The following is an 18,109-nucleotide window of genomic DNA, read 5'->3' on the forward strand; positions in this document are numbered from 1 at the left end:
GACCCAAACCAAAAGCATTTATGTACAAGAGTAATTTTTCTCATGTGAGCAATCCCACTGAAGTTAATGAGACTCCACATATACATAGGGCTCTACCCTGTAAATTTGACTGCAGTATCATGGATTTAAGATGTTAATATCAGTTCTCCTAAGAACATAGGAGCAGAATTGTTTTACATGATTAACTTTACATGGGATGTGTTGGGGGGATAAAGGTGGGGCGGACAGAGCGTTTAAGTGATAATTAAGGCTTTGGTCCTGCATCTGGCTCCACCCAGCTCTATTTTAATGCCCATGCATAGCCAGCTGCAGGAGCAGGGTCTAAAACAGACACTCCTCTGTGCCAAGGTGGTAATATTTTTATTGGACCAACTTCTGTTGATGAGAGAGACAAGCTTTCGAGGCGCACAGAGCTCGTCTTCAGATGGCTCCTCAGTGCCCAAATTCTCATGAATGTCACTATGAAAAAGAGGAAGTAGGGAACAATATTGGAAAGGTGGGCCCTGATCCTGTGCTGATCTCCGTAGTCGTCAAAATAAATACTACGATAAAACCAAAGTCGATAAAACTACAATAGTTACTGAAGATCAAGATGAACACACTTGTGATCGAGTGAGTGACAATCCAGTCATTCCCTGCGGCAGCGTGCACTGTTCTCGGGCTGCAGTTCGCCGCTGCTGCCGACAGGTGGCGTCTGAGTGATGCCTGTCTTGTCCCGCGTGGGGCACCGTAGCACCCCCTTCCCCTCTCCGGCCTCCGTGTCCAAGATGGCGGTGGCCGGTGGAGGGGGCCCCGTGCGGCTCCGGCTGCTCTTCGACTACCCACCGCCGGGGAGCCCGGGATGTTCGCTGTGCTGGCTGCTGCTGGAGCCCAGCCAAGTGCGCCTGGTCACCGACCTCATCAGCCTTATCCGGGAAAAGTTCGGCTTCAGCCGCCGGGCTCAGCTCAGCCTCTTCCTGGAGGGGGCGCTGCTGCCGCCGACCGAGAGCGCGCGCCTGGTGCGGGACAACGACTCCCTCAGGTATCGGGGACGGGAGCGCGCCCCTCAGGTAGCGGGGACGGGGGGGGCGCGAGACTTCCTCAGGTAGCGGGGGGGGGGGTGGCGCGAGACTTCCTCAGGCGTCGGGGGGTGGGGGGGGCGAGACTCCCTCAGGTAGCGGGGACGGGGGGGGCGCGAGACTTCCTCAGGTAGCGGGGGGGGGTGGTGGCGCGAGACTTCCTCAGGCGGGGGGGGGGGCGCGACTCCCTCAGGTAGCGGGGGCGGGGAGGGCGCGAGACTCCCTCAGGCGGCGGGGGGAGGGAAGGGCAGCGAACCCTGGTGGGGGCACCTCTGGCCAGGGTTCAGTTGCCCCCGTGGGAGATAGACGCTTCTGACGTTTCTGCCTGGGATCCCTTGGCCCAAGGTGGTGCTTTCGTCTGGGACTGAAAAATGGAGGCATAAGAGAGGATTTTTTTATTATTATTATTAGGAAACTCGGCCGTCCCCCACGTGGCTGGAGGAGCGTGGGCCTCGAGGCTCAAATCTCCGCTTTCCAGCGAGGTCGGCCAGGAGCCGTCTCTCTGCACCTCCTCCGTTCCCTGCAGTGTTGCTTTCCTGTAGGGTTGCCAGTTTTGCTTGGATGTATTCCTGGAGATTTCATCACATGACATAATCTTTAATTAAAGATGAATCTTTAATGCCCAGCGATTCCAGGCCAATCCTGGAGGGTTCGCAACTCTACTTTCATGACTGCCCCCTCTGCTCTTGCCGAGTGGTGGGAAAACCTGTTTCTGAAAATAGTTAGCTAACATGATTTGGAACACCCTCTTCCCCTTGTACAGACGCCCTTTAATACCTTTAAAATCATGTCAATAGGTCATATTGTAGCCTAGCTTCAACTCTCTTTGAAAAGCATCTTTATTGTTGCCTGGACATACCCTTAAAATCTTGAGATTTTGGAGGCAGGCCTGCAATGTCCCACAAAGCCTGTGTGGTTAGATGTTGACAGGTATTTGGCTGCGTGTGTGTGTGTTCCCTCTGTGTGCTGCCCCAGCCCTGTGCAGACAGCTGGCACGACAAACCTTGTGCGAACCGCCCAATGCCCACAAGATTCGTTAAGGGACGAAGGCACCCAGCCAGGTTTATTGTTGACAAAGCATGGTACTAGTATCCCGCAGACTCCACCGGACCACTAAATACATGTATGCCTGTAACAATGGACCAGCTCAGTGAATGGCGGGACTTTCCGTTCCTTCCGAGGCTAGACAGAGATACTCCCTCTGAGATACATCTTTATATTCTGATACAAACAAGTTAGTACTGCCCATTTGACATAGTTAGTTATGGCTCCCTGACGTGGGTAGTTATCACACATCACCTTGTACACATTGGTTGGATCAAAACGTTTTTATTACGTACTCTCTTCCTGACCTTATCTTTTAGGAAGGGTCAGTGTGTTCCTGTTATCCTTGGGGAATGTTTTTGTAGCATTCCTGATATCGGGATGTTCTGGTACCACTGATATCGGGATGTGTTTGCGTGAGTACTTTGTGACTAGTACTTCTTAGGAATGTGTATTTCTGCAATATCAGCCCTGTTTTTGTCAGATTTTGTGAGCAGGATTTGTCTCATAGCAGGTCTTTGATACAAGGGCTTATGTCTCAGGGCTCTCTTCCTACTACAGCCTGTGCCTCAGACCAAACACCTAAAGTTTGACAAGTGTGGCTAGAGGAAATCTGGGGTGCAAGACAAGGCTTCTTAGGTACTGGAGGAAAGCATGTTCCCTGCAGACTTCCCACTGAGTTCCCCTACTCCATGGCATCTGCACTGGCATGTGGTCCCCTCAAGCAACAGGGACATGCTGCAGTATGTGCACACTGTCTGTGTCCCTCCCCCCACCAGTGAGCATAGGGGGATTTTAGGCTGTTTGATGGCAGCTAGTTTAGTCCCTGGTGGCATAATTTGTTGGGAGATTTATAGGTGCATCTCCTCATCTACTAAGGTAATATTCCTTAGCTGCTAAGTGAATAGCTGTGACATCCTCATTTGTAAAAGACAATAATCTAATAACTATTTCAAACTCAATATGTAGGAAGGAATATTAATTTGCTAGTTATACTGAATGCTGGTTTCTCTGTCTTTTTCAGAGTTAAATTGGAAGAGGTTGTTGCAGATATTTGTGATGAGATGGGTAACGGTATCACTTATTCATCAAGAAAAGAGAGAAAAAGGCACAGGCAAAAGTTGGAAGAGGAGGGGGAGTCTAAAAGTGAAGATGACAGACACAGAAGGAAAAAGAAGAAGAAGAAACAGAACTCTGAACATCTTTCTTGTAAGGAAGAGGACTCTGTAAATGTTCAAGACTCTTGGAAAAAATCCAAGAAAAGAAAAAGAAAAGAAGAGGTGAATGGAAGAAATGGTATCACAGGAGGTAAGGAGGACAGTGGTCTTGATGAGTCCAAAAAGCTTAAAAAAAAGTTGGAGGGGGAGAAAGAGCTGGAGCAAGAAAGAAAGGATGCTAAGCAGAGAAAGATAAGGGCAGTTAGAGGAAAGACTGTCTTAGAAAAGGCCAACAACAGTTTGCTTCTGAGTCCTAGTAAAAGTAGCACAGTAAAAAACATTGCAGCCCAGTCCAGCAAAAAAAAAGGGGGAATTTTAGATTGTGATTCCTCCAGCACATCATCTGACAGTGTAATGGATATGAAACAAAATAAATCCTCACATAAACCTGTGGCAGCAACCGTACACAGAGACAAATCCCAACTTGTTGCAAATTCTGCTATAAAAACTGTTACTGCTAGTAAAGTTACTGCCAAGTCTAAAGATGAAAATTCCCCTAAGACTGCAATTAGTAAAAAAGCTAAACCCCAGTCCTCGAGTTCAGATTCTGACTCTAGTATGGAAGAGGAGGAGCAAAGCAGTAACTCAAAGAGAAAATTGCTGCCTAAAAATCCACCAATTGTGAACATTATGTCAAAGTCCCCCAAGGCAAAGACATCCTCTTCAAAGTCTGATAGTTCAGATTCAGAGACATTTGTTATTAAAAAGCCCATAGCAAATGTTGGCTTCAATAAATCCGTAGTAAGAAATGGTGATAAACAGTTGCCAACTAGCAATCAAGGACCAGCTGTAAACCCTAGCAGTTTTGGAAGGGGACTTGGAAGAGGAGAGGATAACTTCTTCTGGAGAGGAAATAGGGGCCGTGGGTGTCGTGGGATGATCCGAGGCCGGGGCCGGGGTCGAGGTCGAAGCCGAGGAGAAAGCAATAGCTTCTTCTTCAACTACGGCCGTGAAAGCCAGAAAGAGCAGCAGTTAAATGAAGCAGCAACAAACACTTCAGTTGTTATCCAGGTGGGTGACTATTTATGTCCTCATAACACATTTCTTTAAAGATTTTTTTTAAAATTTATAGTTTTCTTACTAAAATTTTAGTAATTGAATATACAAAAACACAGTAATACCACTAGCTCTTATGTCATGCATCTCAACGCACTTAACAAAGAAGGTCGGTATCATTATGTCCATTTTACAGATAGGAAATTGAAGCACAGAGAAGAGAGGTGATTTGCCCAAGGTCACCCAAACCAAGTGCCAGGACTCTTGTGAGGTCCAACTGAGTGCTCCACCCACCAGGGAACACTGCCTCTCACATCAAATGAGCATAAATTGTAAAAACAAAACAAAAAAAATAAGAATAAGACCAATGTAAAGAATACAATTGTACTGTTCATACAGGAAGGCCAGCTAACTCACATCCTGAACAAGTGTTTGTAAAATACTGTTGTTTTACATTATACACATAGCTTGTGCTCTACCTTTTGGGTTGGATGCTGGTTTGTGTGATGGATTTTCTCAGAGTTTTTTCATACAGCATTAATATTGCTTTTGTTAATTAAGTAACTGAATCAATGGGCTTAATGTTTATTTCACAGAATCCAGTGGAAGTTCCAAAGAGGGAATATAGTGTACTACCTCTATTAGCTGCCCCTCCACAAGTAGGGGAAAAAATTGCCTTTAAGGTAAGGAAATCCTAAAATATATAGCGTTAGTCATATGGCTCAGATCTCTTTCAGATGTACCAGTGTAATACATTTTGCAGGATATAACACAGCGACTTTAGCTGTGACATCCAAAAATTTTGCAATGTTCAAACTTGCATTATTTAGTGACTTTTGCTCTAGAAGTATCAGACAATATGTTTGCATTTATCCTGATATGCAGTTAACCTTGGTTCCCCTAGCTTGTAAGTTAGATGAGGAAAAATGGGTCCTAATAGGATTGACATCACAACCTTTCCAGATGAACTATAAAGCTAGGTCTTCAACCATTAGCATAAGAACTGGGTATCCAAAGAACCCTTTTTCACCTTTGTCAGTGAATGACATTTTCGTCTAAATCTTTTTATAAGAAATCTGAAACTCTGACTGGTTCAAAGCCCTCTAAGCCTTCTGGTATGTCTTGTATTTGCAAGTAGCTCTAAAATCATTCATTCATCTCTCTAACCAAGTATTTTCTTGAATAAAAGAACCTGCTATAGTTTTGATTGTGTGTATATTTTCAAATTGTCTTACTCTAAAGACACAACTTGAAGGCAATCAATTGATGCCTCTATTTTAGAAAGCTTTGGAACTGGTGCATTTAAGTTTATTTTGTTTTAACTTAATAAAATGACAACATAAGCAAAGAAATGTCATATCTCCATCTCCCCCTCAATTTCAGTAGGAATTCCTAGACAAATCTGTATAATGGATCCTTCCCTCGGACCACCTGAGTCAAGCCTCAGTTAATCAAGCTGACTTGGAACCTTCCCAGAATGCCTCTCTTTTCCCTGGAAAAGCTGTTGTGATACAAACAACTCCTTAAAGACCACCCCAGAGAGAAGTGCTTCACACACACATAAACGAAGTCACTATGAAAATCCTCTTAAGTTACTGTTTCTCTCTGTATGATGTTTCTGTGAGATCATCATAAACCTTGCTATAAAAATAATGCTACTTCATTTCCCAAATCAAAAATAACGAAAACCATCACTGGTGCTGCGGAACCTGGAGTCACAGTGATCTCTTCTTGAAGCCCAAGCTGAATGGAAAGCCACTGGAACAATCAGTTATGAAATACTAGCTGGGGCAAGCATTAGGGTCTAGGAGCAGAATGCATAGCTCTTATGCACTTCACCTCAGTGATAGGGCCCAGGCTGGATAGTAAGTGGCGTCAGCAAGGGCCAGAAGCAGGAGATATAATTTTTCATGTCTTTTAATGATTTATATTTTTCTTTTAACAGCTTTTGGAATTAACTGACAATTACACTCCTGAAGTATCTGACTACAAGGTATTTTTTCCAAAAATGCATGTATAATACTATAGTGGGTAAGACAAGATTTTGGGGGAGTCTTAGATATTTTATAATTCTGTGCATTGTATATTTCCCCCCCACTTCTCCTGTTACCATGCAGACTATTTCCAATATAAATAAAAAATAATTACAAAATACAAAACTATTCAAAGTATTAGTGTTGTAATTAGAAAAACACATGCAAACAATACTGCTGATTTAAGAGCAAACAATTTAAAATGTGAGGAAAAATTCCAAGCTTCTGGATGCAAAAGAACATTGAAAGACACGGCACATTTGTTCGAAGTTGTCAAGACATTTCGTGGAATTATTAAAAATAAACCTTTGCAGCAGTTTCAAAGAAAACTTGGTTTATAGCTGACTGATTGCCACAGTCACTGCGGATTAATGTAACAATACAAGATTTGGGGTTTATTGGTATTACTAATTTCAGCTCATTTAAAACTTTTTAAAGTTAATTGTTTAATACTTGAACAGATTTTTCAGAACTGGCCAAAAGACTTCTTCAAATAGAAATATGTGCTCTGGCTGTGTTCAAGCATATCCTTGTAATGCAATATGAAATACAGTGCTTGTCAAATTTGCTATGCTTCACCATAGGACCATTTTTGTTGTTTTTTGAAGGAGGGAAAAATAATCAGTTGGAATGCTGATAACAAACAGCTAGAGCTTGAGATTCTTTCATCTTCGGCAGGCAAGTATATGTAACTCCAGAAGTCAGTATGTAAATATCTAAAGTCATTTCTGCTGCGGTGGTAAACATCTGTAAGACGATATATTACAATTTTTCAGACACATTTCTTCAGCATTACCTCAAACTTCATAAAATTTCCCACAGATTAAAATATGTTAAATACAGCAACTCCATGATGCTTGCTTGCTGTCTTGAAGTTGGTTGTACATATTGCCAAGCAGGTTTGGATACTCGAATGACCTGTCAGGTGTGGCATCATGCATACAAAGTTCACTTTGAGTTGTACTAGAAAGTGAACAATGTCCCATTGGAACTGCACTGTATCATCTGAAAGATTAAAATGTTAAATGAAAATAAATGGAATAGACATATGCTTGTGAATGGAAGAAATTTTAGGGCCAAGTCCTTTGAAGTCAATAGGTTTGCCTTTGACTTTACTTTGTAAGGACTTAGTCCTACACCAAATAATGGAGTACACCTCAAATAATTGATTGAAATTCTGAATGCAAGTATATTGGTTGCCATTTAACAACCAGCATTTATCAACAGCTGCCACACATCTGAGTTTGACATAGTTTTTCCTTATACTTAAATCAGGAGAGATTTGTGACTGAGTTGGCAAATGTTGACTCTTTACTGGATTTTACTGTGTGGTCTTAACTAGATACCCGTATTGTAATTTGGAAGGGGTTGAACTAGGTCACCTATCTCTGATACATATATACCAGTTATATGCAGTGTAGAATTGAACAGTGACAAATGGGTCCCTACCGCAAACAAATTAGGTTAATGAGTTGATACTGTATAGTGTGATACAGTGTAGTATAAACACAGAGTAGTGTATGGTCATTACTGCTCAACTGCTTCATTGAACCCCTGGGGAGTGAATGATTATATCAGTGTTTGTTGTAATGTGTATTGCTGATTAAATAAATGAACTTGACTAGTTTTTAAATATTATACAAATGTTTACTTTTACATTTATATAAAACTAACAGGAAATCACGTTTTTTTCTTATTTAAGTGGTGAAAGAGCCAGGAAAGTTTGATCTGGTGTACGAGTCTGCAGATGGAGCTGAAGTGATAGAATATGCTGTTTCTCAGGATACAAAGGTGTGTTAATATTCTTTAAAGTGCTTGGCCTTGTGCTATGCACAGTTGAAATACTATCAGTTGTATGTGACACTTCATTGCCGGTAAGGAACTTACTTGTTTTAATGAGATTTTATTGTCAATGCATCTCAATGAAAATGAGCGAAAACAAAAAAGAAATAATTGCTTCTTTATAGTGATTGGTGTATATTTATAGCAATCATTACTTCAACATTATACCTTATTTAGTAGCTACACAGGTGTATAGATGTATATACACAATTCACTGAACAAAATTTTTTGAAGACTTTTTCTCTTAATGTAACAGAATTCAATATTATGTCTAGCATATTTCAGTTTTTACAAGTTTGTCTATTCATCTGGTATTTTACTCTCCCTACATGTGTGGATCTTTGCTGATGTCAGTGGAATTCTGTGTGTATTGGGAAAGCAGAAAAGCAGAGTAGGGATTCACCACACAGATCTTTGTACAATACAGTAGTTCTTGTTTAGTAATGTTCTTGTATAGATGAGCAGCTGATATGTATCTTCTTAGCACAAATATAGACAATAAAAGAAATTCTCATCTGTTTCTCTCCATGCTAAATATTTTACATGTTTGTTTCAGATAACTGAAAGCTGGGGTGCACTGATTGAACCAAGACTGATTGTTGAACCTTCTCCTACTAATGAATCGACCACCGAGAACGTAAAACTCTAAGATGTGAACTCATTTTCCATATGTGTAAATAGTTGTATGGACACACTGTTTTGTGAAGTACTTTCTTTTGGTTTTGAAGACAGCAAATGCACTGGATGTTTTTTAATAAATAATTTAAAAATGAAACTGTGTATAAGGAACTATAAATAAGTTTTTCAAAGGCAATTTTGGTGTATTTAATATAGAAAAGTACATTTGCCTCTCTTTTTAAAATTGTTTTTAATAAAACAGCAGTTTTTCTGCCAAACAGCCATGAGTTACATATTTAGGAATTGCTTGCTCATGGATGTGAAATACAGGAATTCTTTTAAAAACAGTAGCTCCAGTTAAGTTTATTCTCTGTAAGGGTATAGCAATATAACAACAATACAAAGATAACTTACTGTAAGGAGAACTTAAAACAACATTTATAATTCATCACAAGTTCGATAGCTAACAACACACATACTCCACTTCTCAGTGTGCTATCTTCCTCCACTGCTGCAAGGCTTGGCATAAATGCTGTTTCTTGCAGTTCCATAGCACATTGCATCTGAACATCTCAAAGGGCTTCATACCCCTGAGAGGTAGGTAGGTATCCTCCCCTTGCAGATGGCAAAATTGAAAACCATATGTAAAGCAAGTGGCAGAACAAGGACTAGAACACTGGAGTCCAACACTTCTAGGCAGTCCCTATGTGTATTAAATTAATCTGTATGCACTTCTTTAAAAAACTGTTCTGATGCCCTTTGTGTAGATCAATTTCAGTGTCCTGTGCCGAGTACCCTTTCCTCCTTAAATCCCACCTCATTCAGTATCTTCTAGTAATACTCGGTTGTTGCTTTTTTCACTATTATTGATATTGTGGTAGCACCTAGGAGGGCTGATTGTACGTTGCTTAGCACAATGGCACATAGACACAAAGATGATCCTTGTCTCAAAGACCTCATAATCTTAAGTATAAGACATAAGAAAACAGCTAGATACAACAGACTCCTGAAATACTGTCTGTGTAATAGGCTTCTTATCTAGATTTGTACTCTATTTGGGTTAGGGAACTTGTCTTATCTATATTATAACATTGTGTAAATTTACAATTATTCTTTTAAGTTTTTTTTTATTGTGTAAATACAGGACATACAAAAATATGTTAACATTCTACATGATCAGTTCAAATATTTTTGGTTATTTTTCATTTGGCATTGTTTTGTGTTGCAATATTAACTTTTTTTAAATTTAGAAAATGGGATAATGAATAAATGAAAAACTATATTTAGTTGAGAACTGAAACCATAAATAAAAAATACTAGTAAGATATTTTTTAGCCAAATAAGTTTTATCCCCAAAAGTTTGTGTTTTTAGGTAACTGCTGATTTGTTTTTCATTTCTGCGAAAGAATTGCAAACAATTTATTTAAATGGAAACATTTTGCAATATCTTATAGCAGAAATGTCATCTGCTAACAGAGTAGTCCTGAGATTTAATATGTATTTTGGGCAACAGACCCAAGATCCATATTCCCCATTCTGCAGCTGAATGTGACACACAATGTATCATGAATAAAAATAGAAGTATAAGTACGTAGACAGAAGGTTTTTGAAGATACACCTTTACTAATTGTATTTGGCCTCTGGGTGGCAGTATTGCAGAATATTTCATTACTATAAGAGTCTTGTTTTTATAGTCCACCAAATCCCTCAACAAGCACAAATCAAGTCAGTTGGTATGAAACAATGTTGTTTGAATAGACTAAATTTCAATTAAGTGAATACAGAGTTTGTACAAAGTCCTATTATAGTTCTGTTTTGACAGCTACTGAGGAAACATGTAATGTACCTAGATATTAAACACCTTGGATTATTATAGTTTTTAAGATTTCATTTTTTCTGCATCTGCAATTGCCTTGCATCTTGTGTATCTCTAAAATTGACTAATGTAAATCAAAATATTCCAGCTTTACAAAATTCTGCCCACTTGGGAGTAGTATTTTGTTGACTAGCAAGTCAAATATCTGCCCTCTCCCCCGCCATTCAAAATCACATCAAAAGATGGTGACCAGATGGTGCGCCTGGGCTGATATTTTCAAAACAGTTTTTAAAGGTTGGCATGTAGTCAGTTACTAATTAATGTCACTTTTACATTCTTGCATGCACTGGTACAATACTACATTGTTTTTGATTGTAGACTATAGGGGAAGTGGCGAAGTCTAATGCATAGTGTTTAGTAGAAGATTCCATTCTAAAACTTAATTTTTGGGACTAACAGTTTCCTCTCACAACTTCAGAGTGGGGTAAGCTTAGAACAAAAGTATGGAGGAGTCTCAACTCCAGGCTGGATTAGCTGAAGTGAGAGAGAATTGATGGATGAATGTATATTTTTGAAAAGTTTGGAAAACAGTTTTTATGGTTTCCAAAAGCATTGCCAATTGAATAATTAAAATTCTTTTTGAAATTATTTTAATGGGATATTGAAAAGACATAATTTGATGAAGTAACAACTTCTCATGCTAAACACTGAAATGGTTGGACTATACCCTTTTGGAGGGGAAACATAAGATAACCTTGAATAAAACAGATGTAATGGGATTTAAAGTGAAACTAAAGATTCTTAATTTTAATTAATTTGACTGCCTCAAGACCACTCCTTGAGTGGTGGACCTATAAGAAACATTGCTAATTTAATTCTTGAATGGCTTCTTTTAAATAACTGAATACTTGTTTCCCTTTCATAGGACTTAGTTAAGATCACTTATGACTGCCCATATATAGGTTATCTATGATAAACCAAATAGGACTCTCTGACTCAAACAAAATCCCTCTGCCCAGCTGTAAACTGTCTTAGTTATCTAATATCTACTAAGGTTCAATTCATTAATGATTTGGAGGAATAATCTATTTTGGTCACAATTTACCTGGTGAAGAATGTTCCCACCAGAGGCAGACTCACTCTTAAAAGTGTAATAATCTATGTTAAACTCTCCACAAGTGGGATATAACAGAAGAGATAGTAACTGAAATAGTCATTGCTTCCTTTTCTTTCTTTCTTTTTCTTTCTTTCTTTGTTTCATCAGTGATGAGTATTTTGCTTATCTTTAGACTCCAGTGTCCCCTAAGACATTAAAAAAATCAAGAAGTGGAGGTCCCATCCTTAAATTGGTATCGACAGAAATAATTAAGATGATGTTCCTTTGAACAATAAAATTTTAAAGCAATTGGGAGGAGTAAAATTACTCTCAACATTTTGACACTCTTTTCTTGTCTACACTATTTTAAGGTTCTGACGCCTAATCCACTTCTCAGGAGATGTACATGCATATAAGCTGTACTCCAGCTATTTGTGCTAATACTGGATCTGCAAATTCTTTAGGAAAGTGGCATGTTTCTTTGTTCTTGCCAGAAGCCTGTATGTTCTATTACATTCATAATACTGTTAGAGTGCTGGCAACAAACCAAAGGGTTACAGGCATTGAATTCTCTTCAACAGTGTTTTTTTTTTTTTTTTTAAATCTCTATCCACTTTCCATTTCTCAACCATCTTGTGTTCAGATGCTAAACTAAAATGTAAAAATGTCTTAATTTTTCTGGGCAACCGTATTAAGGCCCTGATCATGCTGCTGCATCTACATGAGCAAGGTTGTGTGCCCATGCAGAACCCCAATGAGAAGCCAATGATATTCGGTGCAAGGTCAGCACCCATATTATTAAGCAAGAAGTCCACTAAATAATTCCTCATTTCCTGATAGTTCATGCAAAATAAATCGTGCTGGTGCAATTCTAGTTGTTGAGGTAAAATCCATATAGATAGCCCTAAGCTCGCAGTGATAATGTATATGTGATTCAGTCTTCAAAAACACTTAAGAGATTTTATTGTAAGGATTCATTGTTACAAATTAACCACTTTTTCTTAGGCTTTATGAGATTTCTTTTCCTCTCTTGCAGGTCCCTGACCAGCTACAGATGGAAACACCAGTGTCCCCTGCTAATGTATTTTTTAATCATATGTAAATTGGAAAATCAGCAGCTCTCAATGCAGGTTCACTTTAGACCTCTGTCTTAAATAGAATTTAAGAAAAAGCATCTATATGAATTACAATGCTAACCACTGGGATGTATTTGAAATGCTAGGCATGGATTACTGTGCACTCTCCCAGCATAATTTACAGCAGCTTAGGGCTACACTAATTTCATCCTGGCTATTAACTGCAGTGGGGGAATCACTGAGGTCCATGAAAGCCCAGTACCTTGACAGCCAGGAGAGGGGATGGTAGCACGGAATCCATTGTGGTAATTCTGTGTCTCTTGTACCATTCCTCTGTGCTAGATTGATCCTCCTGTGGTTGGCTCCACCATCTTTCAGGCCTCTGTGCATCAGTGCAGTAATGCAAAGCAGCTCTAGTGCATCTGAGAAACAGGGCTTCTGTCTTTCACAGCTTACAGCTAGCCCTGTAGGGACAGCTGTCATATCTGGAAATTGAACCTGGGTTTCCTGTGTGGTAGTGCTGGCTGGTTTAGGTACTGGGCAGAGTTAGTCAAAAGTTATGAGCTGTTGAAAAGTATTGTAAAGCTATTTCTCTCTTTTTTGTTTTCTACATAATTGGTTTAATAACAGTTGGTTTGGGGAAAATATGCTCCTGATAGATTTATATTGAAACAGCTTCTATATGCACACCTTGGTATCCCTGGCCCTTTACAAATACAGCATAAACAATAGCTCATTTCTTAATCACAGGAGTGGGCCATAGCATGGAAAAATGCACTGTAACTTTGTCAGTGACTCAACCCTGCATGCATTGTTTGTTACTCACTGTTTGCACATTCAGATAAAGCTCAGTAATACATAGCTGCAGCAGCTGTTATCAGTGTACACAGAGAATGTGAGTGTAGACTGATCTGAATGATGTGATAGGGTGGACCAAGCAGGACAGTCATTGAAGCAGGAATGGCCAAACCCCAGTAGAGTCAGAAGTCCAATTTGATTTGCATAAGCACCACAAAATTATCCAGATCTTTTTGGTTTAGAAATCTGATGGGACAGTTTAGGACATAAAACTCCCATGAGCTTTCCAGAATATCAGGGTTTCAGTCGAGTCAGACATCAAAGTGGCCTCTGATGAGTTTTCATGATCTCCACAAACCAGAAATGCAGAAAGCACAAAAATATAGTAAAAAGAAAAGGAGTACTTGTGGCACCTTAGCGACTCACATTTATTTGAGCATAAGCTTTCGTGAGCTACAGCTCACTGCATCCGATGAAGTGAGCTGTAGCTCACGAAAGCTTATGCTCAAATAAATTTGTTAGTCTCTAAGGTGCCACAAGTACTCTTTTTCTTTTTGCGGATACAGACTAACACAGCTGCTACTCTCAAACCAAAAATATAGTGCTTGACTCAAGGAGTAGGAGAAGTTCTTGATCTATTCTTAGACTGTCCTAGTCAGTTTGCTCATTTCTCACATGAAGAGCTATTAGGAATTTATAAGTGGCACCCTTCCTTTTGAGTCAGCACTGAACCAGTCCCAGCATGGAGCTAGAGCATTGGTTCCCAAACTTGTTCCGCCGCTTGTGTAGGGAAAGCCCCTGGTGGACCGGGCCAGTTTGTTTACTTGCCGTGTCCGCAGGTTCGGCCTGTCGCGGCTCCCAGTGGCCGTGGTTTGCTGCTCCAGGCCAATGGGAGCCGCTGGAAGCAGCGTGGGCTGAGACGTACTGGCCACTGCTTCCAGCAGCTCCCATTGGTCTGGAGCAGCGAGCTGCGATCGGCCGAACCCCCGGACGCGGCAGGTAAACAAACCGGCCTGGCTGTTGGATCATATTAAAGAAGTTCTGTATTAAAATCACAAATGAGTTTGATTCCCCATAGTTTAAATTCCAGGGTATTACTAATTAAGAGGTCTCTTGGTTTTTGGTACTGTTTCTCTCCCTCTGTATGTGAAACTTGCAAGCTGCTAATTGCGTTAGTACATTCTAAGACAGAGTCTGTTCTCAAAGCAATTCACAGAGAGAGACTCAAAGCAATACTCTAACAACAGACACAGCACCCAGAGACTCCCCGCCCTTTTGTTGTATTAACAACTGTGATTAAAATAGAGATAGAGGATGGATGTGGATGGATGCTTGGTGTGGATAAGAACTGAATGATCAGGGAGGTGCCAGCCTAAGAATCCAGTGTCCATCGGCTGAAGAAGGCGTCAAGTGGAAATAACCAGAGGACCCCGGAGGGCAGACTGGAATCCACCCAACAGCCTCAAGAATGGGAGAACCAAAGAACAAGATAACATCTAGCAGCACGGAGCCGTCAGGAATGTGCTATCTGCTGATTGATTCAGCAACAGCATGATGAAGCAATTCCCATAGACTGGCATAGGAAGAAATTCCTATAAAAATAGACTCTAAAAAAGTGAGAACTTTGGGGTCTGATTCTGCAAACCAACTTCCAGGAGCATCAGATGAGCATCTGACAAGGCCCTGCTCCCTCCTCATGTCCAGGCCACCTGGCCAGTGGCTTGGCATGAGCAACTCTAAGGCTGGTAACTATGATAACAACCTTGCAGAACCTGTGTGTGTGTGTGTGTGTGTGTGTATGAATGAATGAATGAATGTGTGAATAAATATGAGATTGAATGGAATGTTATAGCTATAACTAACTGCTTACTATGATAACAACCTTGCAGAACCTGTGTGTGTGTGTGTGTGTGTTTGTATGAATGAATGAGTGAATAAAGATGAGATTGAATGGAATGTTACAGCTGTAACTAACTGCTCACTATGATTCTTTCTGTATTCACAATAAATGTGGTATTTTGCCTTTTTCCCTTTAATAAGATCCTGCTGGTTTTTAATTTATTGGTACAACATGGCCCGGTGGGGGCTTTCCCTGCACAAGCGGCGGAACAAGTTTGGGAACCCCTGAGCTAGAGGATTATATGAGGGGAGGGGAGATTTCTAAAGTTTTATAATAGAGGACCTGACCATGGTGGTTAAAGATCCCATGCCACCTTTTGCAAATATAGGTATTGTTACTCTCTTTCAAATTCTAACCTTGGTAATAACACTGCCTCATGCGCTTTTGACTGCATAGATGCAGTATTGCCAAGTCGTGACATTTTATCACAAGGATCACAATATTTGGCATTTTTTTTAAAAAAAAAACTAGACTCTGCAGTCAAGTGAATACACCAGAATCTAAGGGTTTTTTAAAAAGTAAGTTTTCTAGTCCGCATGGTTATGGATATAGTTTTGAAAATGTGACCGTAAAGATGCAAATGCCAGAAGGCAAATAAAAATAGTCCAAATGTGTTTTTTTTTTTAAATCTCACAATCTGTAAATCAATCTCATGATTTCTGAGGGCTGACTTATGATTTCTGAATGCTTGGGGTTGGCAATGCTGTACATGATTCTAATCCTAAATTGTTGTGCAGTATTCCTTTTCTCTGTTGTACAGCTGCTGTTTCCCACTGCAGAGGTGACCCCTACATACTCAGAACAGTATTGTAAGGCCTAGTTAAGGAATGTTTATAAAATGCTTGGAGATTCTTGAATGGAAGTGCAAAGTATTATTACTATTTCGTTACTATTTCTGTTTTATTTTATTACACAGACAATTACACAGGTGTAGAAAATGGACAGCATCCAAATATAATCAGAAAAAAATGAAAGTGAACTTCATTATTGGCCATTTATTTGTACTGTGCTGTTCATCCTAATCAAACTTATTTTTTCCACCTATGAAATGGTTTAGCATAATAAAAGAATAAGGATAAAGACTGAAATGAGATTTAAAAAAATCACAGCATTGCAGCAAGCAGATAAATGGTTCAACAATTGTGAATTTCAAGCAACATAGTCATGAGTAAGGCTGTGTGTCTGTCACGGAAGTCATGGATCCTGTGACTTTCCGTGACCTCTGTGACTTCTGCAGCAGCCCTACTGGTTCAGGGGCTGCCTGAGCCACGCAGCCCCTGGGCCAGCAGCAGCAGTTTGGGTGCGGGAAGGGGCTCAGGGCTGGGACAGGGGGTTGGGTTTTGGGGAAGGGGGGGCTATCTGGGGGGGAGTCCCTGCCTCCTACTGGCATGTCCCTGCAGCTCCTAGGCGGAAGGGCCAGGGGGGCTCTGCGTGCTGCCTGCGCCCACAGGTGCCGCCCCTGCAGCTCCCATTGGCAGTGGTTCCCGGCCAATGGGAGCTGCACCTGCAGAGCTAGCGCTTGTGGCGGGAGCAGCGCATGGAGTCCCCCGGGTTGCCCCTCTCCCTAGGAGCCACAGGAACATGCCGGTCAGAGCCAGGTAGGGAGCCTGCTAGCCCTGCCAATCTGACCCCCTCCCCAGCACCAGCAGAGGTCCCAGGCCACGCACTGCCGCTTGCCTTCTCCCAGTACCAGCAGGGGTTACAGGCCACCTCCCAGCACCCACAATGCCCTTGGCCCAGGTTTTAGTTAGGGGTATATAGTACAGTAAAAGTCATGGACAGGTCACAAGCTGTGAATTTTTGTTTACTGCCCATGACCTGTTCATGACTTTTATTAAAAATACCCATGACTAAAATGTAGCCTTAGTCATGAGCTATTTAGGGCCCCGATCCTGCAGTCAGATCCATGGGGTGGACCGTTGAACCTTTATGGAGTCTCAGTGGCTTCATTTGATTGCAGTATTGTGGACTCGAATATTAGTGGCCAAGTAGGGTTATTTTGGCAGGATACCAGTAATACTATGCTGGTCTAGACCGTAAATCTGAGCCTTACTGTGGGTCTGGTTAATGTGAGTGTAGCGTGACTTTTAGGTCATGTATGGCAATAGCATGGGATATAAAAATACATATTTGCCTTTCTCTTCTGTATTTTGAATCAACATAACCTTGTTTTATTTAGTAACTGAGCTACTGGACTGTCTTTAAAGACATCTGGGGTAGCAACAGGAGATACTGATTTTTTCAAAAATTGCATAAATGCATTGACTATTTTGACCTGAAGGTGAAAGGACTATTTAAAAATAAAACAAATGTAAGATATATATCGAACGAGTACTTCACAATAAAACGTGTGAAAAAATCATGTTGCAATTATTTTTTTTATATATTGCAATTCCTGTTGCTTTTGTAGATCTTTCACTCAGGCGATTTGCCGTCTTTTTAAAGGGGCTGCCAAGCTCATTCTCAACGGTGCACGAGTGGCTCTGCATGTTGTGTGACGGGGCGCGGACAGGCAAACGCCTTGCAACTTTATATGGCCTTTTCCTGCTTTGCAGGTCTTGCACTCCGGAGCAGTTTTGTTTGAGCGTCACCCCGGCCAAGCTGAAAAGGGGCGA

At 40.7% G+C, this 18,109-nt stretch overlaps 1 protein-coding gene across 2 annotated transcripts; it reads left to right on the forward strand.

Annotated features, from left to right (window-relative positions):
• Positions 1-717: 717 nt before the first annotated feature.
• Positions 718-13,998, forward strand: COIL (coilin). 2 transcript variants are annotated; one of them, XM_074971904.1, is made up of 8 exons: positions 718-1,021; positions 3,127-4,330; positions 4,912-4,998; positions 6,261-6,308; positions 6,957-7,026; positions 8,051-8,139; positions 8,747-8,827; positions 12,757-12,980. In XM_074971904.1, exons 1-8 carry the CDS (start codon positions 768-770, stop codon positions 12,820-12,822), a joined length of 1,899 nt encoding a protein of 632 aa, XP_074828005.1. In that variant the 5' UTR covers positions 718-767; the 3' UTR covers positions 12,823-12,980. The 2 variants fall into 2 exon arrangements, with proteins under 2 accessions (XP_074828005.1, XP_074828006.1); XM_074971905.1 differs by lacking the exon at positions 718-1,021 and adding an exon at positions 2,380-2,518 and having other exon boundaries at positions 12,757-13,998.
• Positions 13,999-18,109: the final 4,111 nt, after the last annotated feature.

The sequence above is a fragment of the Natator depressus genome, chromosome 14 (assembly GCF_965152275.1).
Source record: "Natator depressus isolate rNatDep1 chromosome 14, rNatDep2.hap1, whole genome shotgun sequence".
NCBI lineage: Eukaryota > Metazoa > Chordata > Testudines > Cheloniidae > Natator > Natator depressus.

Bases quoted from the DNA above. Each gene is read 5' to 3' on its own strand.
- COIL (XM_074971904.1), top strand. From the start codon at position 768: ATGGCGGTGGCCGGTGGAGGGGGCCCCGTGCGGCTCCGGCTGCTCTTC. The intron at 6,309-6,956 runs GTATTTTTTCCA...TGTTTTTTGAAG, and splicing joins CTGAAGTATCTGACTACAAG to GAGGGAAAAATAATCAGTTG. The intron at 8,828-12,756 runs GTAAAACTCTAA...CCTCTCTTGCAG, and splicing joins ATGAATCGACCACCGAGAAC to GTCCCTGACCAGCTACAGAT.